The 23408-nt window shown below is 38.5% G+C and overlaps 1 protein-coding gene across 2 annotated transcripts in view; it reads right to left on the bottom strand.

The window, feature by feature from the left end:
* Window positions 1–1740: 1740 nt before the first annotated feature.
* The window catches only part of TAF4 (TATA-box binding protein associated factor 4), a 94565-nt gene continuing 72897 nt past the window's right edge, over window positions 1741–23408 (bottom strand). For both annotated transcript variants that reach the window (XM_089513683.1, XM_089513684.1), the window contains exons 12-16: window positions 22672–22802; window positions 20358–20483; window positions 16810–16866; window positions 16540–16659; window positions 1741–3723 (exon numbers count right to left, since the gene is read on the bottom strand). In XM_089513683.1, coding sequence (XP_089369809.1) covers window positions 3556–3723; window positions 16540–16659; window positions 16810–16866; window positions 20358–20483; window positions 22672–22802 — 602 coding nt within the window. In that variant the 3' untranslated portion in view covers window positions 1741–3555. The remainder of the gene's footprint in view (window positions 3724–16539; window positions 16660–16809; window positions 16867–20357; window positions 20484–22671; window positions 22803–23408) is intronic.

Below are 23408 nucleotides of genomic sequence, written 5' to 3'. Positions count from 1 at the left end.
CCATTACTTTAAAAGTGTAACACATATAAAAGCCCTGAGCAGTTAGCCCTCAAAAGGTCTGATGAAACAAAAAGGTCTTCACCTGCCTATGAAAGGATTCCAGTGTGAACTTTGAGAACATCAGTCTAACCTCTCTAGAAATGGAGATCCAAAGCCTGGGAGAATCAACCAAGAAGGTCCTCTCCCATGCTCCCACCAGACGTATTTTTGAGTGTGGTAGCATAGAGAGAAGGGTCTCCCCCGAAACTCTCAAGATACAGACAGGTTCATATAGGGAGATAGGTCTTTCAGATCACCTAGAGCTGAGTTGCATATACCTTTGTAGGTCACCAGCATTTTGAATTATCCCTGGAACCAGACTAGCAATCAGTCTTGATTTTGCTTAAATTCAAAGATAGCCATGTAAGTCTGTGGAATCAGTATGTACAGAGATCTTGTAGCACCTTTGAATCAACTTTCTCAGACTGAAGTCTGCGGAAGCTCATGCTGCCAACTTCTTTCTTTCAGGTAGTCTCAAAGGTGCTACAAGATCTCTCTATATTTTGCTTAAAGGCATCATTGACAGTAACTCACCAACCTCTTAGTAACTGCTGTTTCCATTAGCAGCCATGCTGTTCACCTTTGGCCTGTGGTATATTCCCCAATACTGATACAAGCACAAAAATAGGTGTCAGGCAAGATTCAGCATCATGGAAAATAGGATTTTTCTTTTCTTTACTAATTCTATTAGTAGAATTAATTTTGCAAATATAAAATATTTGCCTTGTATAATTGACATTAGTCTCAACATTCAAAATTTTAATTGCAAAATTCTCAACATCCCCCTAACACCACCTTTGTACAGGACAGATGGCTGTTTTCCAACCACATTTTCCCCTTCACATTTCCCTCCTCTTTTCAACAACCTTTCTGCGATAAGGGGGGGAAATCCACACTTTTTAGAGAAGTTGCCCCTTACATTCCCTTCCACCTCTCCCCCACCCCAGTAGGAGATCAAGATAGCAGGTCAAGGTATTTTACTCTCCTCATTTTGTAGTCTCGATAATCACATGAGGTACATTAAACTAAGAAAGAATGACTGGCTTAAATTGCCAGTTAATTTTTCTATCTGAATTGGGATTTAAATCTATGGGATTAATCTAGCACTCTGCTTGCAGATCTTTCTTCCCTACCCCATGCAGCCCTCCTTTACTGGCCAAAAACAGCTCCAGGGCTTTTCTTGTTCCTCCAGAGCTGTTTTTTATCAAATGACAGGGGATAGGAACTACAGTAGAAAGAGAAAACAGGTTCTCTCCCAGGTCCCCTGGATTCTGTCATTTCCCTTTGGATGTCCACCACTGGATCCTGCCCTCAGTCTATATAGACCAGTGATTTGCAAAGTTTGGTCCTCCAGGTGTTTTGGACCTCAGCTGCCAGAAGCCCCAAGGCAACTTGGCCAACAGTCAGGGATTCTTGGGAGCCAAGATCCAAAACATCTGGAAAACCAAAGTTTCAAAATCACTGTACTAGACAAAAGATGGATCCAGATATTGTTAAAAAGCAGCTCCCATTATTCCTCAGCCATGCTGGTCAGGGATGAAAGGAGTTGCAGTTCAACAAGACCTAGGCGGGCCCTCATTTCCACATTTACCTTAAAGTCCAATATTCTAATCACTACTTCACACTTAGGTGCAGAATTAATTAGGCAAAGCACATGTTTGCAGGTTTCCATAACTGGCATAATTTATTCCAAGTGCAGAAGCTGTTTGTTTTTTTCTGATGCACAATTCTTATTTCAGTTTTAATTTAGGCACAGAGCACCCTGGCTAATTGTATTTTCTTAACACTGCTTTATAAAAAAAAAAATCAAGCGAGGCTTCCTTAGAAGTTTGCTTTGACTGCAGTGCAAGAGAAAGGGGGAGGATTAAATAAATCCAGAGAAGTATATATTTTTATAGAGCAAAAATACATACACAGATACAGATAAATTTGTTTTTAATAAAGGAGTTAATTTTCTTTCAATCCTATATAAAACAATAGCAATTAAAAACTTCATTTTTGAAAGTAAAATATTTACATATGAACAAGGAACTGTGCAAAATTTACATGAAAAAAAAATGGAAAGACAGGATTTCTTTTTTTCCCTAAAAGACAAAATAAAAAGGTGTAACAGTTTGTTGGGTGTTGATAAAAATACTGATCAGCATTCAGTTTACACACAAAAAGAGTTAAGGTGCAATCCACCAGAAACGCTTCTTGCACAAGGCTCCGTTGAAATCAATGCCAAGTCCAAGCACAGCTCCCTTCATTTCAATAGGATTTGCACAGGAAACGTTCACGGTGGTTCATGCCCTTAAAATCTAACATGAGAGAGTTCACACAAAGAAAGCCGACATATTTACACTCATAAAAGTACTATCAATAGACAATTTAATACAATAACCTCTGAAAATATAAAGAACCAATTAGTATATTTGTAATAAAAAAATAGGTACAAAGAGGGGGATTTTGCTCTGGACGTCTTTAAAGTAAAGCCCATAGCTTGCATACAGTCTTTTAGCAAAATAATTATAGTTTACATAGCCATTTCTTTAATGTTATGTGCCAAAAATTATGTACAATTACTGACAAAATACACCAACCATTTTTCAACACTTGATTTCACACTGAGAAACTGTCTTTTTGATGATTCCTCTTAACTTTGATTTTTATTTAATCTAAGCTTTCACTTTCGCTAAAAAACACAGTGCAAGTAAAATATAATTATGCTGAAAAGATTTCTTTTTTTCTTTTTTCTTTTTTTCTGTTTTAAACTTTACAGCTTTACAAACTATAGCAAATAAAATGCATTTCTTTTTTTTCTTTTTTTCTTTTTTACAGATGCTGATAAAACATTCAGAAGTAACCCTCCTTTGCGGGCCTTCAGAGTTGGGTGGGGTGCCTCTAATAAGCGATAATAATTAAGAGAATTGAGGTTACGCTTAAAATTAAGTGTAATCTAGAATTTGAACAATTTGGGGCAGGAAAAGATAAATATATATTTTTAAAAAATCAGTTTGCTTTGCTAACTGACTCCTTTTAAAAGCTAAAATAAAATGAGGTCATCTGCTGTAGACATATACTTATATTGATTTAGTTACGTAAAACTGAACTAAAATGCACAATTAATGTTGAAATTGCTACAGGATCTGACACAGAGTAGCTGGTTATTTGCTAAACGGTTCCATCAGTCTCTATAATATGGCTTGTTTGGCAAGAAGGCCACGCAATCAAAGAGATGAGTTAAACTTTAAATTGTCCTCTTACTGTCTCCTCAGGCCTTTGCAAGTCTCCTTACTGTCACAGAAAGGGATCTCTCTTACACCAAAGAGTTTATAATAAATGGGAATAGAAAACATTTCCATTTAAAGAGGTGGTTGTCTCAAAGTGGTGGTGGTGGTTGCTCTTGACAGGGTGTGTGTTTTTGAAAACAATATCCCATATGCTCATTACAAAAAGGCGCAATCTGCAAATATATATTAAAAAAGTGTCCCCAGGTGTCTTCTTCCGCCAAAAATACCTTGATCTTCTCCACTTTTACTTAAGGAATGCTTTGTATAGCAGCAGTGAATGGCTTGTCTCTCGCTCATTTTCTAAACAAAATATGAGGTCCCTGAGGTTCACCCGCGTTATCCTTTGCCTTGTAAACTGCCTGGTTGTTCCAACTCCAGAGCTGCCTGGAACTGCTACACTTGTACTGGACCCCTGTGAACAGAAATAGAAGAAATCATGTTTTTAGGCCCACAGAGAGAATTTTTCACAATGACAACATACACTGTGTGGAGTATCGAGCTGTGTTGAACTGGATAACTCAGAAAGTCTTCTAGATGATTGAATAAGGAACACAGTACTTCTTAGGTTTCTTCCTGTGAATATATGAAGCTATTTTATACTAAATAAATGCATCGAAGCCTAGTTTTGAGAGTGGTTCAGTGCTTTGAGTGGTGGACTAGGACTCTGGAATCCACACTCAGTCATGGAAACCCAGTGGGTGACACAGGCCAAGTCATGCTCTCTCAGCCTCAGAGGAAGGCAAAATTAAACCTTCTCTAAACAAATTCTGCCAAGAAAACCCCATGATAGGATTGCCATAAATCACTTGAAGGCACACAAGACTAGTTTTGTGCACTCTGATTGTTTTCAAACTGATGTCCTCTGGATATTCTGAAGAACATCTGTCCCTCCACATTTGTGGCTTTGACTTTTGTAGATTTGATTATTCTCGGATTTGATTAATATGTTCTCTCTGGGAATATCTAGGTGCTCCAGCACAACTCTATGGTCAATTTTAACCAAAAGTCACATTGAAGGACCTAGAGATTCCTAGAAAGAACACTCCACTGGGTATCTGTAGTTCCTCCAGCACAATTCTATGGTCAATGTCTGGCAGATGTTGACCACAGAGATTCCTAGAGAGATGTTCTCTCAGGTAAAAAAAAAGAGTATTTTTTGTTATTTGCATTTTTTCCACATTCACGGGAGTCCTGTGCCTCTAAACCTAGTAAATGTGGAGGGATAAGTGTATAAGCAATCCAAGTCAATGTGTCCCATATTCAAGGGTGATGAGAACTGGAGTCTAAAATATCAGAAGGACATCACGTTGGGTCAAGATAACCTACTTCAACTAGCTCTCCAGCATCTCAGGTAAAAGTTTTTCTAACCTTGTTACCCAAGATCTTTTGAATGCCATTTTTCCAGTGTTTCCATGTGGAATTTTATACATGAGAAACTCAGCCATTCATCTAAGATTTTTTTTTAATTGCTATTATTAAATAAGAAACTATTTTACAACTTCAGAGAGTTGCAAAACTTTTTCATTTTGACAAATTACTTTATGGCAGTCCTTATGTTCAATACTTTTTTTATTTTAGAAGATACTGCACCAAAACGTCATATATGTCAATGGTGGGCCTTGGCCCATTGTTAAGTCCAAAATATGAGACATAAATAGGTACCATGTTTCCACAAAGTTGTTCTTTGCTACTACTCCTCTTGCTTTTCAGTAATAACTGCTTCCTATATCTGGAAGAAGTTGGACCACTGATGTTTCTAAATGCGGCCACTACCATGGCAGCGATAGCTCCAACATATTTATTTATTGTCCATGAAATCACAGTGCTGGGAAAGGTTCCACTTCTCCCACCTACAATAATTGTGCATTCAAGATTGCTATTTGTTGTTCTTGCAACTTTTTCTCAGCATTTTTTCTTTCTTATCTCATTTATCTTTGCAATAATCCAGTGAGGCCAGGGTGGGTGTCTCTGCATGATTTTCTGAGCCTAGCAGCCACATCCTTGTGCTGACAGTAAGTTGTTGCGCAGTCATGTGAGGAGTGCATACAACACTGTACATGTAAGTCTAATCTGGTCACCCTTGGTTTCACTAACATGAAAATGAGAAGTGGGTTGCAACTTTTAAGTCCCATTAATGACAGTGGGAATCAAGTTCAATAAACATAACCTGGATCAAAATCATTCTGCTTTGACACGCTCCTACCGACCCTCAGTTTGCAGTAGTCTGAAAACTCAAGGCATGCATGGTTGCCCCACATACACTCATTTCTATCTGTGGCACTGGTAACTGTGTATATAACACCCTAAGACTGTAATAACCCAGCTAAGGGATATTTCTAAGGTATCAACTAAGTATCTCTGACTGGATGTTCTAACTCAAGTCCAAGTACTTTACTATTATATATTCTACTCCCAAGCTTCACAAACATTGTCAACTATGTGAAGTCAAAGGCTTTCATGGCTGGCATCAATACACACACACACACACACACACACACACACACACACAGTGTGACCTGGGAAGACAGGAGTGATTTGCATCATGTGTATTGTTCTGTTGCTAATGGCAGGCCTCAGGGTGAAAGGTCTGCAAAAGAGGATGAGTGCCTGCTTGATTAGTACTCATTGTCTGCTGGGAAACCCCTGACACTGGGAGATTTCTCATTTGCATTTGTTGAGTCTTCATCTTGCTATTTTTCAGGACTAGTAGCCAAACCTTGTTTACTTTAAGGGTTTCCTCTTTCCTGTTGAAATGGTCCAGGTGTTTGTGGATTTCAATGGCTTCCCTGTGCAACTACCATGTCAGGATGCACAGGGAAGCCATTGAAATCCACAAACACCTGGACCATTTATAATAGGAAATTGTACTTTAGAAACTACTATCTTTGTTTATATATTCTAGGAACAAACTACATTGAGGCACAGAGATTGGACTTCCTAACAACACCAAGAATTTTCAACCTTTAGAAAAAAAATGGGGTTACCAAAATAAACAAACTGAGAGAAAATCATATTCACCAGTTTTGAGACAACAACAGATGCTGGTGAAACATCAGGAATAAACTCTTCTAGAACATGGCCACATAGCCCAAAAAACCCACAAAAAACTATTGTTTATCTTACAAATAGAACAGAATGATGGTCACTGCATAACTTGCACGACAGCAGCTCAAATCAAAGGATCTTATGAGGGACTTGGTCTCGTTCCAGCTCACTTTATTTACAAGTATTTATAAACTGCTTACATTCAAAAACATCATTGCAGTGCAGAACAATAATAAAAAATAAAGTATACAATATGTGCAGTATGCCAATTAAAAGATAATAGTTATGTGGCCCATGAAACAGACATTAGGTTGGACGATTAAATGGGAATATTTTTAATATTTTAAATTTAGAATTGTTGAAATATGCTGAATTTCAGAGAGAGTGGCATTCCCCTGCTCTGAAGGACCGCAGAATGGACTTTAGGAGTATGTGTCACTACCAAGAGGGCCTCTCCAGATGACCTCAAAGACCAAATGGGCCTATAAAGGAGGAGGTGGACTCCCATCTTACCAAATCCCAAGCTGTTTAGGACTTTACAACAAAACAACAAAAACCTGGCCTGGTATCAAGCAGTATGATTTTTTTTCATTTGAGATGTTAGGTATTGCCAGGAGTTCGGCTCTCTCATTGGCCCATCTGAGGCCTTCTTCGCCAGCTGCAGCTTCTGGAGCTGCCATAAGAGCAGCCCTACATACAGCTCTTTCCAGCCTTGAAGTTACCAGTTCCTGAACTACTGTAGTCAAGCTATCCCTGTCCAAGAATGGATGCAACTGGTGTTCCAGTCAAATCTGGCAAAAGGCATGCCAAGCTATTAAAGCTTGATGGGCTTTCAGTGACAAAGATGGACCCAGGGGCATCCAAGGCTGACTTGATTATTCATTACCATAATTTATAACTTATTTATTAAGAAAATTTGTAATCCTACACTTTCTGTTTCAAAGGGAAAATACAAAGCAACTTATGAAGTAATGGAGTATGTGCATTGCAACTAAATGTTCTTCTCCTGGGAATTAAAATTTCACTGAGTTCAATGGGACTAACTCCCAAGGAAGTGTGTACAGGACTGCAGCTTATATCCAATAAAATAGTTTCAAATGAAGAATTCAGGCATCAGTGGGAAAGCTAATACATTTTTACAAAAAGCTGAAACAATGTTTTAAAACCCTAGAAGATTGCAGGCCTGCTGCAATAAAAAGGGCTCCATAGGGTGCTGATTGATGATAACTGCTTCATAAGTAGTTACAGAGCTACATAAATGGGATCAGTACTATCCATTTCATCTCCAAGCAGAAAAAGCATCAAAGGAACAGTAATCTTCACACAGGTGTTGAGAGATCTTTAAATCTTAAACTTTAAGGCATATCTTGGGTGGACTCTGCCAACCTGGTGCCCTCCAGATTTGTTGGACCATGAAGCCCAATTTGGAGATTCTGGAACTTATGTCCAGCAGACATAAAGGGCATAAAGGGATGTGCTTTTAACATGCACTGAGCATTTTACGTTTGCAAGCACTACAAGATAAATGGTGGTACATTATCAATTCCCATGTCTATAGGAGAAGGTAGCATTTTCAAATGATTTCTGCAACTGCTGAATTATTTTGTTTTTCCTAGCAGTGAAAATGCTTCACCGTGTTATCACATGACAATAAGCCTCCTACGAATTTTTAAAAGGATAGAAGCTATCTAAACCCATCATGAAAGCCCTAGTTTCGCACCTCAAAGATAATTTAATTTAAGATTAAACAATGGAGTAAGAAATTATCACACATGGATCCCTATATGTTGTTGGACTTGAATTCCCAGAAGCCCAAATAGAATAACCAGTAGACAGGGATTCTGGGTATTCTAGTCTAGTAACATCAACAGAATGCAGTAACAACAAAAACCCAAGACTGGGAAATTTTAGCAGAGTGCTAAATGGCTGCAGAGGAAAGGGGTTTTAATGGTGGTAAGGGTAGGTTAGTATACATTTTCTTCTCTCCCTGGTGCTCTTTTAAATTGTTTTCAATTTAGTTGTTTTAACAAGATAATCCATTTAATCTTTTTTTAAAAAAAATATATATTGTAACCTATTTTGTTTTTAATCCCATTGTGTGGTTCCTTAAATTCCAATATTGGAACAGTGGGATTAAAATAAAATAAGTACCCTAGTTGGATAAGTCCCAGGAACTAATAATAATAATAATAATAATAATAATAATAATAATGGGATAACATTCTGTTATCACTACATATTGGTACACTGAATGTGTTAAAAGTAAAGACAACACTAAATTTACTCTGTACGATACCAGCAAGCCTGAGGCTTATATGAATGCTTATAAAAGCACAAAGAGTTTTGTCAGTTTCGGGCTTCCACCAACCACTGCCACCCTGCTCACAATTTTCTTTCCAAGAAAGCTGGGAAGCCCAGAGGTGACTCAGACACTTTTACTTCACCTAGGTAAACTATGTCATCATCATGTCTCTCTCAAACTCTTGTACTGATGGACAGTGTTGAATGCCACTAGGACTCTACTGAGTCTCAATTGTCATTTTGTCTCCCTGTGGTCTCTACCCTAGTCTATAGTTTTTAAGTATGCTGTGGTCAGATGGAATCTCCATTTACCTTTGAGATGCAGAATGCCCGCAGAGCAGATTTGTACTCTGTGAAACACTAAGATTCAATCTACCCTCTTCTATTCATTTGTTGAAATAGAGCTGTTTCATACTACTACATATTGCAATTCTAACACTAACTGTGTTATGTATGAGACCCATCATGGTATAGTGGTTTGAGTTGAATTGGGCACAACAATTCAAAAAGGACATTGAGAACCTGGAGCGTGTCCAAAGGAGGGCGATTAAAATGGTGAAGGGTCTGGAAACCATGTCCTATGAGGAACAACTTAGGGAGCTGGGGATGTTTAGCCTAGAGAAAAGAAGGTTCAGAGGTGATATGATTTTCTGCTGCTCCAGAGAACAGGACCCGGAGCAATGGATGCAAGCTGCAGGAAAAGAGATTCCACCTCAACATTAGGAGGTACTTCCTGACAGTAAGGGCTGTTCAACAGTGGAACACACTCCCTCAGAGTGTGGTGGAGTCTCCTTCTTTGGAGGTCTTTAAGCAGAGGCTGGATGGCCATCTGTCAGGGATGCTTTGATTGAGAGTTCCTGAATGGCAAGGGGTTGGACTGGATGGCCCTTGTGGTCTCTTCCAACTCTACGATTCTATGAGTGTTGGACTGTGACTCTGGAAACCAGGATCTGAATCCTGGCATGGCCATGAAACCCACTGGGAGACCTTGTGCAAGTCACACACTTTCAGCCTCAGAGGATGGCAATGGCAAAACTCCTCTGAAGAAATATGCCAAGAAAACCCTACAATAGGTTTCTTTGCGATTTTGTTTGCGATTTTGCAATTATGACTCTGCCCACCGTTATTGTTTTAATTGTTCATGTAATTTTAACCTTAAACTATTTGATTCTTTTTTAAGGGGAGGATGTTTTGTATATATGGTGTATTCTTTTAACACTGTAAGCCGCTGTGATTGTTTTCACAAAAAGCAGGGTAGAAATTAAAGTTTTATTTATTATTATTTACTTGTTAGGGTTGCCATAGGTGGGAAATAACTTGAAGGCTTACAACAATAGGTACGTCCTAGAGCAGTGGTGGAGAACCTATGGCACGCGTGCCAGAGGTGGCACTCAGAGCCCTCTCTGTGGGCACATGCTCTGTCACCTCACCACAGAGTTTGCCAGAGTTTGTTACTAGAAAGCCAGAGGAATGTGGCTTTGTGATAAATAAGTGGGTTTTGGGTTGCAGTTTGGGCACTCGGTCTGTAAAAGGCTCGCTATCACTGTCTTAGAGAATCCTGAGGTTTGTAGTCTGGTGGGGCACTAGAATTCCCTGACTGTGAATTCTAAATACAGTGGACCCTGCCCAACCACAGGGGTTCAGTTCTGAGGGGCCCCGTAGATGGTGAAAAACACGGACAATCATGTCCCATATTATTCAACGTATGGTGATATGCATGTGTTCAGGTCAGTGCATCCATGTGCAAGTGCCACCACTGAATAATATGTGGCATAGTGATCTGTGACCAGTCGAATCCATGGACCACTAACCATCTGATGTGGCAGGCCCACAGTACCCCTCCTTAAACTGCAAATCCCAGGATTCCATAGGATGTAAAGCTAAATATAGCACTATAACTGTGTGGTGTAAAGAATGGGATAGCCCACCTCCTTTCTTTATTTAAATATACATCATGCCTTTCCCCCAAATGGAACCCAAGGTGACTCAAATTTAAATTAAAACAAAGTACATGAACAAAACATTATCATGATATTTAAAAATTAAATAAATTACCACATAAAATTTCAATACTTTAAAACAGAAATAGTTTAAAAACATGACAATAAATAACACACATGAACACACAGCCCATGTAAGACCATTCTGCACAGCCACATGGCTACTAAATATTTGTTCAAATAAAAAGGTCTTCGCCTACCGCCAGAAGGAAAACAAGAAGGGTCCTAAAACTATATACCATTTCCAAAAGCAAACATTAAGATTCAATGCTTCTATCAAACCCCTTAAGTTAGAATACTGGATCCAGCTAGGTTTGGGTCTAGGCAACTATTCAGACATGTGCAAAGCATGCTGTCTTTGAAAAAACACATAGTACAGACCTTTCTAGTTTGAGGGTTCAAACCTCAATGAAAAATTCATGTGAGACGTAGTGCCATATGTGCTGGCCTAGTATAAAATAGATCACGGATTTGTTTCACAGTAAGATATCTAACCAAAGTCAGATTTAAGAGAGGTGTGTTCCACAATGGTACAATCACTGGAGTCATATCTTATACTCAAGTACAGTCAATGCAGAAGGCATTATTTCTTTTATTAAACTACAGAAGCAACCCACGGCCTTTGTTATATAAAACGATGAGTCAATTAAACTATCAATTTCATGTTTTAAAAATAACAAAAATATCAGTTGCATCCGAAGTGACAGCAGTTTTGCAGCATCTCCTCATTCTCTAGGAAAGCATAGGGAGAAGCAATAATAAACTGCAACCAGCAGGTGGCATAGACAGACTGGATAACGCATCTGTTTGGATTTTCAAAGTGCGATAAAGCTCTCTGCAAATCACTTTCTCTTGAAAGATCACTAACTGGTGTGCAAACTGAAGCTACACATTTAGACAAGTGAACATCACTACTTCAGTAACATTTGTTTCAGCAGTCATCTCCTCAAAAAAGGACAAAAAATAACATCCAAGGAACCAACTACAGGTCAGTCAGCCCAACCTAAATACCTGGAAAAATATTATATAGGTCTGTAAAAATATCTTGATGACAATACAGTGATTAGTAGGAGTCAGCATGAGTTTGTGAGGAACAAACACTGACAAACAAACCTTATATCTTTTTTGATTGGGTCACTGGTTTAGTAGATGGTAGGAATGCTTAATCAGAATACTTAAAAGAACCAAATTTAACTTGGGGCAGGAATTGAGAGGAGAGCAAACTAACCAGAGATGGCACACAGTCCTGCTTAAGGAACAATTACAGTGGGCCCTCCTCATTTGCTGGGGTTAGGAGCACAGGACCCCTGTGAAAGTGAAAAACTGCAAATTAAAAAAACACTTCTTTTAAACCTGAGAGAATACCTCTCTAGAAATCTCTAGGTCCTTTGGTGCAACTCTATGGTCAGTATCTGATGGACATTGACCATAGAATTGTGGTGAAGGTCCTACAAATGCCTAGAGAAGCATCCTGTCTAGGAATCTCTGGGTCTTCCGGTGCAATTTCTGATGGACATTAACTATAAAGTTGTGCTGGAGGACCTTGACATTCCTAGAGAGCACATATTAATCAAATCCATAAATACTCAAATCTGCAAAATCCACAAATGTGGAGGGCCAACTCTACATGGATTTCAACAAAGCATTTAATAAGGTCCACCAAAATATGTTGATTAGCAACCTGATTAAATAGATGGAAACACTGTCAGATGGATGCATAACTGATTGTCAAACTGCAATCAAAGATTCATTGCCAAGGGCTGAACTTCAAACTGGAGGGAAGTCTCAAGTGGAGTGCCACATGGTTCTGTCCCAGGATCATTGCTTTTCAACATTTTTTTTATCAACTGACAGATGATGAGGCAGGTGGAATATTTATCAAGATTGTAGATGATACAAAACTGGGATGGGTAGCTAATGATTGGAAGACAGGAACAGAATTTAAAAGGATCTTGATAAACTAGAAAACATGGTGGAAATTAAATAAGATGAAATTTAACAAAGACAAATGGAAAATTATAGCTCTAGGACACAAAAACCAAATCCACAAGTAAAGGATGGGGGATACTGGGCAGTACTATATGTGAAAAGGAACTTGGGATTATTATTTATCATTAAACTGAAAATGACACAGCACTGTGATGCTGCAGCAAAGAAAGAAAATACTATTTTAGCCTGCATAAATAGAACCATAGTTTCCAAGTCAAGGGAAGTAATAGTCACTCTATATTCTGTACTGGTTAGGCCTCATCTATAGTACTGCATTCCATTCTAGCCACCTCATTTTAAGAAGGATATAGGCAAGTTTAAGCTGGTTCAGAAAAGGGCAACAAAGACGATACTGAAAACAAAATATATGAGGAAAGGTTGAAGGAGCTGGGCATAGGCAGCTTGATGATGCCAAAACACCAGATCTACAGCTTTAGAAGCTCCAGAAATCGCACTGCATAGGAACATTTTGTGAGAGTCAGAGAGCATAAAGAAGAAGAGAAGACTGAGGAATAACATGATTGCACTCTTTAAAAACCTCAAGGGCTCTCACACAGAGAGGATACAGGCTTGTTCTCTGCTGCTCCAGAGGGTAGAACCTGGTCTAACAGTTTTAAGTTACAGAAGGGCAGATTTTGATTGAACCAAACTTTTTGATAGTATCCTAGATAAAAAAAAAATCCATATTAAAAAGTTACTTAGACTAAAACATCTAAAATGATTGTTTCCAGTCATTCTTTTTCCATCTTCACTCATCCTTTTACCTGCTGTTAGCTGTGCTACTGCTTCTAGTCAAATAACTCTCTACTGACATGTACCATTCCTGTACACCTGAACATTACACAAGGCTCTTGACTCCGCACCTGCAGTTCTTAAACTGTGGAATAGGCCATGGAATGGGTATCAAGTTTCAGGGAGGGACAGAAATCTATGTCAAATGCACCATTTTTTGCAACCTCTCTCCTTTATTAGAAGGAGGCTTCCCTCTGCATGGCTTAAGGAGAGTCAGATGTCTTCTTCTGTCCTCCAGCATCAGAGCAATACCCCATCCACAGTTCTTTCCACATGGTATGCACAGCATATATAAAACTGCACCCAAAGATGCATGCAGGCTCACATGATGAGTCAAATGTGTGGTGTTAGGTTGACAGATTGTTCAGATATAAGGAAGGATTTCAAAAATCACTACAGTATATGCAAAGAAAGAAGAAATCACCAAATAGGTATTGTGTAGAGAATGGGAAGAATACTGAAAAAAGATGCAACAGTATAAGACCTCTCAGTCACTCATGGAGTCACCCTAGCCTAGAATGCAATCTTTGCCTAATAAAACCCTATGAAGTACATGGGATTGCCATAAGTCGCCAGGTAACTTGAACACACATGCGCGCACACAATCTAGTCAGGAAATCTTGCCACAATATATTTAAGCTTCCCAAATATGCCTGAACAACCAATAAGAACAAAAAAATTACTGTATTTCCCAAAATTAGAAACCTGGTGTTTGAAGTTTCCTCTGATATTTAACATTATGCACTAAATGAATTATATGTTTGGGTGTTGTTTATTCTTTTTTGTTACTGTCAACATTCAGTTTAGTAGCTAAACACATACTAAACTGTTTTGCTCAAAGGTGACCTTTACATATTCTTAGGATCTCACACTCCTCAGACATTAACATGCTAGTTTAAACAAACCTTTTTGGTAGTGAGCTTTAACTACAAAAATAAAACACATACATACACACACAAACACAGACAAGGAAAGCTCGGTTTAAAAATGTCAACTGGAACAGCAATCACACAGCTGTTCAGTCAATCAGATCCAGAGCAGCTGGCTCTTAATTAAGCAAACAAAAGCTTCGATTCAGGAAGCCTGCAGTTGATTTGGCTATCCAGTAACTGGTTAATCTAAGGTAACTAAATTAATCAAAGTTTGCTGTTGTGCAAACAAGATTTTCTGAAGAAAATGAAACAGATTCCATATATTAAAGGTAGTGTCAACCTAAAATGTGCGTGGAAAGGTGTGTATGCATGCAAAGGCACACACAAAACACCCCCAGAGCAGCAATTGTAACAGTTCATAGAGTAGTTTAAGTGAAGCTTGATTAAATATGCAACAACGTTCTATTTAAATGAACACTGCTTTCGGTCATTATGCAAGGAACAAGAGCAATGTGGGCTCACTTAATGGTCAATGAACCACCACTGGAGAATAACACTGATGATGTAGCCTTGTCGTAAGATGTGGGGTGGGGGGTGGAGAGAAAAAGTTTGTCTAACAAAGACACTATGTACTGACAACATGAAGTATAGGGGCACAAATCCCCAAGATCATTCAGAGGCCCTTGTCTTTAGGACAGACGGAAGTTGAACCACTGATCCCTGGCAGATTTCCTGGCAAAGAAGGTTGCTATTGCCCCTTTAATGTGGAAGAATACACATTTACTCAAAGTCGGAAAGGAAAGGAATCCCAACACCATTTCTCTCTTCCTTAGAGAAAAGTACAACAGCCGTATTTCTTTAAAATACAAGGAGGGGGGCAAATGGCCATTCAGCAAGTGGTCTTCCTTCTATATAGGGTTGTCATTCTGAAAACTGGAGGGCTTCTGTACTGGTGATGAAGAATTTCAGCAGGTGTTGCTTCTCGTGTAACCAGGTAACAAGCAACACCTGCTGAAATCAACTCTTCTAGACAACCATTAAAGGTAGAGGAGCCCTCTCCAGTTTTCAGGCTGACAATCCTGCTTCCGTATGTTAACAGGTATGTTAAAGCAGGAGGGAATATGGTCAGTATAATCACACTCACCACCTATTATAGTTCAAGGCATCTCACTTTTTCAGCAGTAAATATATTTCTAGGTGGCATACAGTTTTTCAAAGCCATTCTTAATTGGACAATTGGGTTGTAAGAATTTATTTTTATCTATAAAGTTTGGAACCACATTATTTTATGCTGCAATCTCAGACACGTTTACTAGGGAGGATGCTTCAGTGAAAACAAGGGGGCTTATTTCTGCATAGCCATGCTCTACATATCAATGAGTCCCATGAATCTTTTTTTTTTAATCACTGTTCCAGTTTGAAGTCAATTATATTTTTATTGATGTCATTCTAATTGTTACTTCTGTAGATCAATGTGGGTGCTGCTGTTTCTGAAAATGCAACTATTACTTTTATGAAGTAAATTTAGAAAAAATCCCCATCTTAATCCAATTTCATTGTCTTCATGAAGTCAAAGGCAAAGCTCTGAGATTTCAATATTAACCCCTTTTGAAAGGAATTTGTTTTAACTCAAGTGATGTTAAACAATCTAGGTTGCTACTACACAGATTCATACACCAGATTTATAAGATATTTATCAATAATGATACAATCATACTTCGGTTACCCAAGCTTACATTTGCTACTGAAGAGCATTTGCTGAGTCATTTCTAAATTAGTTTGTCAAATTATGTTGGAAGTTTTATATCGTCAACAAGTAATGTTCAACATATCTCACTAACAACCACTAACTTCAAGACAAGAAAAATCTGTTGAATTTCTGCCTTTCACTAAAACCTCTACCTCATAATAATTTTATTTTAGAGAGCATTCTTGAACTGCTATTCTCATGCTCAAAGACAAAAGGGGCATGGCAAATAGCCACTTGAGGGACGCTAAACTTTACAACCAGTAGGCTGAATTCCTAGATCAGTAACATATGGCAGAGCATTTCAGTGAATATGGAGTGGGGTCATTCTAACTCTCAAGCTCTCAACAAATGAAGCCTGTTTGGGGCAAAAGTAAAGTGTACTTCCACTTTAAATTCAGGGCAGAAGGCATATACCAAAGGTATCAGAAGTCTGGATTACAACAGTGCCTATTTATGCAAATGAAGATATAGTTGTGTACCTCTGTCCCTGATCCAGCGCCTGGAGAATCCACTTTCCTCTTCTTTCTGGGTCCTATTGCAGCCAGTGCAGTTAAGTTGGCATCCCTCTGTCTCATTTGTGCTAATTCCTGTTGCTGCATCTGTGTTTGGCAAAATAGAAATTTATAATTCCTTTTAAGTTTTCATGATCTCTTATGATTTTTGAAATTCAGTTATTATTGCAAAGTTCAAAATATAATATTGTATTAAAATGGTAACTGTAAGTAGAAAACATGTATTTAAAAAAATACCTCCTTGGCCTTCTGTTTCAACCTTAGCTGCTCTGGATCTTCTTGTCTAGATCGAGACTGTATTGGTTAAAAAACAGTGGGGGGGGAGAGAACAAAGAAGAAATCAGAGACTAATAAAGCAGAACTTTTTTTAAAAAATGTGTTTAGAAATTCTATATTTTAAGAGAATTCAACACAGCACATTCTCTTATCATTATTGTCAAATACCATGAGTTTCAAGAACAGATACAGAAATTGTTATACATTTAAAATCAATTACATCACTGACAATGGGGAGAAGGAAGAGACCTGATCCAACCAGATCCCCAGCCAAGTTCTGGCCTAATTCTATTTAAGAAAGAAAAAACTCTGAACAAGTTTGATAATTCACTTTTTTCCCCTTACATCCAAATTGCTTCACATCTACTATATAAAAGTAAGAAGTCTTCCCAAATATTGGAACTCAATGAAACCTGAAATCAGTCTCACGATTCAAAGCCATGACAAACTCCAGTCCTCTCCTTTGTACATTTAACAGGGTTGGGAAACCTATTTTGCCCTCAGAAATGAGTTCCACTTTAAGAAGGATCTCAGGGCAGGGCCAAAGGAAGGACAGACAAAGTCAAAGTAGGTCTGGGTGAGCCAGACAATGTTCTTACAAATCTGGACATCTCCCCAAGAATGCAAAGCGTAACTCAATTCTATGCCAGTCTACTCTGGAGTGAGCTCCAATGCAACAGCTCTCCTGCCTTTAAGCCATAGGTCAGTTGAAATACCCTCATATATATGACTATCAGTAAGAGAAAAGAGAAACAGCAGTTTGTTGCCCAGACTGAGCTTCCATCTGGATGGGATTCATTAGCCTGAGACAGAACAATAACTCTGTGTCTGAATGGAGATTAAAATCCAGTGGCAAAATTAACATTTGTTTTAAAAGGATTTTGTACCTTTACATGGTGAAGACTGGAGGTTAAAAACTGCCAGTTCTGTGTGTGGCACTACAAAACACATTTACACCTAGCAAGCACAACCCACATACATAAGGATAGGTATGGAGATAGACTTTTGTGAGACCTAGAGATCCAGGGGATCCCACTCCAGCCTGCAGCCCCATTATTATAAGGAAAAAAATGAGGCTAAATTTTAGGTCATATTTAGAGATTTACTGGATGTCTAATGCTATCATTGCACTCATGGGGGCAGCCTCTGCAAGGGACTGGGCACTCTCTCCTCCTTGTAGCCTCTCACAGACCCTAAAACGCTGTTCTGGAAGGTAGAAAAACGCTCCAGAACAGATTTTTTGTGCCAGATGATCATGCTCAGTCTCACGTTGACTTTAGGCCACTGGAACCTATTTTCCATTGTCTGTCAGTTTACTTACTATCTAGCTCTCACAGGGTTTTCTGAAGTCAATCACAGTCAAACAAGCAACATTCTAAATAGTGAATCACTCACCCAGACTCTTCTTAGGAACAAGGAGTATGATCATGCCCATAAACATACATTTTGAGAGAGATGAGGAAAGAATTGTGCTTCTCTGTATGACATTTGCTGCTGTTGTTACCACCTTCAAGACAATTTTGACTTATGGCAATTGTAGCACAGGATTTTCTCTTGGCAACATTTATTCAGAAGGGGTTTGCCATTGCCTTCCTCTTTGACTGACAGAGTGCAACATGCCATGGTCATGCTCTGGGTTTCTAAGGTTGAACAGGGATTGGAACCCGGTTTCCCAGAGTCCTAGTCCATATTCAAGCCACTACACTACACTGGCTCCATTTTGAATCACATTCTCTCTCAAAAACTAAAACATCATTACAAACAGGAGAGGAACAAAGCACCACAATAATCAGCAACATTAATCCCAAGGACTGTGTTACTGGAAGGAGTTGTTGTTGTATGGCTTCAAGTAATTTCTGACTTATGGTGATCCTAAGATAAACCTACCATGAATTTTTCTTGTCATGTTTCTTCAGAGGCACTTTGCCATTGCCATCCTCTGAGGCTGAGAGAGTGTGACTTACCCAAGGTCACTCACAGAGTTTCCATGGTTGAGCAGACATCTGAACCCTGCTCTCCAGGGTCATAGCCCAATGCCCAAACCACCACACCTGGTATGGACCAATGTATAATTTCAGGAATATGGAAAATGTTATTTCAAATGTTAAAAATAAATATTTCATGGTTTATGAGAACATGTGCTTAGAAGGAATCACATGTGGGGGATTATGCTTGTACTGGAATCACTGGAGGAGCTATATTGGTCATAACCTATAAAGCCCTAAATGGCTTGGGTCCAGAGTACTTAAAGGACCGCCTCTCTCCGTACAATCCGCCCTGCACACTCAGATCTACTGGGCAGCATCTGCTAAGAGTTCCAGAGACCAGATTAGTCAACACCACCAGAAGGGCCTTTTCCACCTCGGCCCCTACTCTCTGGAACTCGCTGCCCATCGAGCTCCGTTCAGCAACCTCCCTGGCCCAATTTAAGGAGGGGCTGAAAACGTTCTTTTTTAAACAGGCTTACCCCTGATACTTCCCCGGAGAGCCCTCCTCCCTCTGTTAGCAACTTACGATTTGGCACAAGTTCTTTTATTGTTTTAATTGTATTGTTTTTAAATTGTAAATTGTATTGTATTGAATGTAGTTTTATTGCTGTAAACCGCCCTGATGTTTCGAAGGGCGGTATATAAATAAAGTTTTTATTTATTTATTTATTTATTTATATGTTTGTACCTCAAAAATCAAGCTTGGCCTCTGCTTGCAAAGTTTTTTGCTACTCTTTCTCCTTCTCTTGTGGCAGGAGAGCAGTTTCACTTACAATCCAGAAGCAGTAGAATGTGATATGCTATATAATCCAGTCTCTCAATCAAAGAGAATAAAAAAAGATTATCTACTGAAATTTAACTTAGCAAGAGATGAAATGGATTCAGAAAGCACGGAGGGATGTTCTTATACAAGGTTACACCTATGCCATGGTATACGTTTATGGAGTGGTATCCATAGTGCTCCCTTAGATTGCATCTTCACTGAAGAAATAATGCAGTTTGACAACACATTAATTGCCATGGCTTGATGCTATGGAATCCTGGGATTTGTAGTTTATTGTGGTACCAGAGTTCTCTGACCGAGAAGGCTAAATACCTCACAAAACAACAAACCACAGAATTTCATAGCATTGGGCCATGGCAGTTAAAGCAGTGTCAAACTGCATCATTTCTGCAGTGCAAATGAAGCCTCAGACATAGAAAACCATGTGCACAGTTTTTATGCAGTAGAAGGCAATTCCCAAAGTTCTGAGAGTGGCGTCTGAGTGGTAAAGAACACTGTTTCATAACTAAGAATGGGGATGCTGAAACCGTGTGTATGCAACACACCTGTCAGCTTTTAATGGCACTGAATTGTTGTTAGCATCAAAAAGAAGAAAGATCATATTGTGTTGGTTCTAAGGTTAGGGACAGAACCTCCTGCCTCATTCCATGTCTTCCAGAACACCAGAACCACTATTCTTTCAACGTGAAATAGGGCACTTTGTCAATCTATTAAGGCCAACACCCCAAAGCACTTGCCTTTGCTGCGCGCATTAAAATTTCTCTTTCTTGTTCATCTTTCCGCTGTTTTTCTATTTGATCAAGTTGTTCAAAGAACTTGAGCTGTGCCCGAACATCACTTGCTTGCTCATATCTTTCATCATCCTGAAAAATGTAATAAAATACTTTTCATTAGAAATCAGAAAAGGGAGGAATTACAAAGCTGCTCACTTGAACTATATACCTTAAGAAGGAGCAAAATATGCTCAAAATGTTCACTTAATCATCTTCAAACAGCAAATTAATCTTTAAACTCATATAGTCACTAAATAATTTTTAAACATTCCACATCCTCTTCTATGATCCCATCAGAATACAACATTTAAGAAATATTTTCAACCAACTCCCTTTTTTCAAAAACATTTTTGAAGCACAGGTCTTTCAGGCATGGGATTCTGTCAAGTCAACTTAAGTATATCCAATGTTTATTCTTCCCCTTTATCTTACATCCAGAGATGGTGTTAGGGAATAAACAAATGAACACACTAGGTTAGACTTTGTTCATCAAATCCTCTCTTTTGTGCCTGACAAAAGCCAGAGATATGTTCTCAAGAAAGAATATAATGGCACAGGGTATTAAAAGAAGAGTCTCCTAATTTCCTGTCATTTCCAGGTCAAAAAGCTTTTAAGTTTAGTGATTCTCTAAATCCTATCTTGACCATCCCAGTATGTGCTATTCATATTCCAATCTAATTTAGGCAAATCTTTTTCATGGACCCTGTTCTGAAGCTCCTAGACAAAAGTAATTCCAACTAGAATGAGTTAGAATCACAGAGCTAGAATGGACCACAAAGCCCCTGTATTTCAATCCTTTGGCATGCAGGAATCCACAGCTAAGGCACTCTTGGGAGTTTTGCAATGCAGTCTGAATGTATTTAGGGGTGGGGGAGTGGGAAGAAATTATTCTACTGTATCCTGATGTGTGTTTTGAATGGGAAGGGATTATGTTAAGACACATTCACTCTGATGGGTAACACTTTTGCCTACAAAATATAATCTCATATCTAAGCCCTTCTTCACTAGGCAAAGATGTATGACATACTATGAGATAATAAGGGAAGCCATATTTAAAATGACTCTTCCATAGATGGAGAATAAGAAGAACTGGAAGAAGAACTATGCTTGAATATATATATTATATTCTATGATGCCTGGTTGATTATAATATATGTAGCAGTGACCACAATGTATCCATTCTATTCAGTCTATGCACCATATTTCAAAGAGTAATCACATTTCAAAAATGGCCCCATATGATCCCCTGCAATGGCTGCCTTCTGTGGGAATTTAAAGAAGTTTGCTTAATGAACTCACCTGTCCAAATTCATCCATCAGTGGGAATTTTCACATGAACCCATTGCATTTGGCTTTTGGTTGGTCTGTTAGGAGAGGATCCACACAGCAGATCACTGGCTTGACCCAGATATAACAGCCAACCATGATTTTCTCATCATGAGAGTGAATGGTGCTGTATCTCCAAACTGTGTGTTCCTCTCCTCTCTTTCTCCCTTTGCTCACATACAAAGGGAGAAAATTAGAAACTTCTGCTTTCAGCTTGCCATTTTGGCTGAATGCAGGAAAATACAGTTTGCTCTCATACCATGACATGAAATTGTATCTCCCCTAAAGTATGAAGCAGAGGAAAATTCACACTGTAACCAGTCTATCCCACTTTTCTGCAATGAATATTTTCTTGATACTTTAAATAAATACAGGTGTATCTGGTTTATTAGCATACCTGCCAGAAGATAGTTTTATTCTGAAACATAAGAAACTGCCAAAAATGATCCACACAGAGACTAAATCCAGTCAGTGTATGTTTAAATCTATTCTTATTGTTTGCAAACGCATGGATTTTTTAGTTGTAATAAAAGAGTCACACCCTTCTAAAGACACTAAAAAGTTAAGTTGGTAACCAATATAGGAAGTTCTGGCTTTTGACCACTAAAATGATCTGCACATTTTACATTTGAAAAAAAGCCCTGGAACAATTTCTAAATTAAAAACACTCTTGTTCCTCAAGCAATTTTCTTAAAAAAAAAAAAAATGCTGTTTAATTTTTTTCTTAGTGTTTATTGGCAGTCATAGCAATGATTGTGTCTGCAAAACACATGTTACTCCCCCCTTAGACAAGACACCTTGCTCATCAGTACAAGGTCTCTTACGGGGGGATTGCAAAAATTGCTAACCATTTCCCAAGGGAAGAATACCTGGGATTGCATTTACACTCATTTAAATGGAGCTTGAATGAACACATATTCCTGAACAATTTCACGATAGAGAAAACAGTTACCTTATAAGAAATATTCTTTTGCTGGGCAGTTTCTGATACCTTCTCAACCAGGTTTTGTAACCTTTGTTGCGTTGCGTGTGATACATAGCTAACTACATCAGGATGAATTTCCGTTATTCCGTGCTTTTTACCTATGTTTTCAAGAAAAACAAACAGATTTCTTAACAAATACCAGCAACCTTTGCTAATTTAGCACCAGGGTAATGTAGCTAACTGCATGACCTGATTTCTCATTATTTGATTTGTGGAATTGACTTGAAAAGCACTATGTTTAAAGCATTGTAACATCTGTGGTATTTGGCATAAGGATGGTCTATAGATGTCTATCTCCAGTTGATAAAAGTCATCAAGGTAGTGAACTCACATGGAGAAAAGGCCCTAGAAATATGTTGCAGAATTGCAATGTTCACACCATGACCACATCTTACGTAGCTTACATTTTGCTTTAAGATAGCTGAGTTTCTAATATGCCAGGCAACAACACACCTAATATTCAATGATTCCAGTCTTGACTGTACACCTGCTGATAGATGTGGGCTTCTTGCCAGTCATGTTGTTTTAGATACAATTTATTTCTCTTTTTCTGTGCAAAATGCTTTATCTTCAAATCTTTGCTACTCAGCTAAAGACCATAATCAGTCATTCAAGAGACCAATAAAAAAGTTAGGCATACCATTCAGAATTTAACTGAATATAATTTAATGAAGTTATCCATTGCTATACCCATTACCATTTAC

Source organism: Sceloporus occidentalis, unplaced genomic scaffold, assembly GCF_023333645.1.
Source record: "Sceloporus occidentalis isolate IW3139 unplaced genomic scaffold, rSceOcc1.0.p SCAF_3, whole genome shotgun sequence".
In the NCBI taxonomy this organism is placed as follows: Eukaryota; Metazoa; Chordata; class Lepidosauria; order Squamata; family Phrynosomatidae; genus Sceloporus; species Sceloporus occidentalis.
This window is presented reverse-complemented; position numbering and strand designations above follow the sequence as displayed.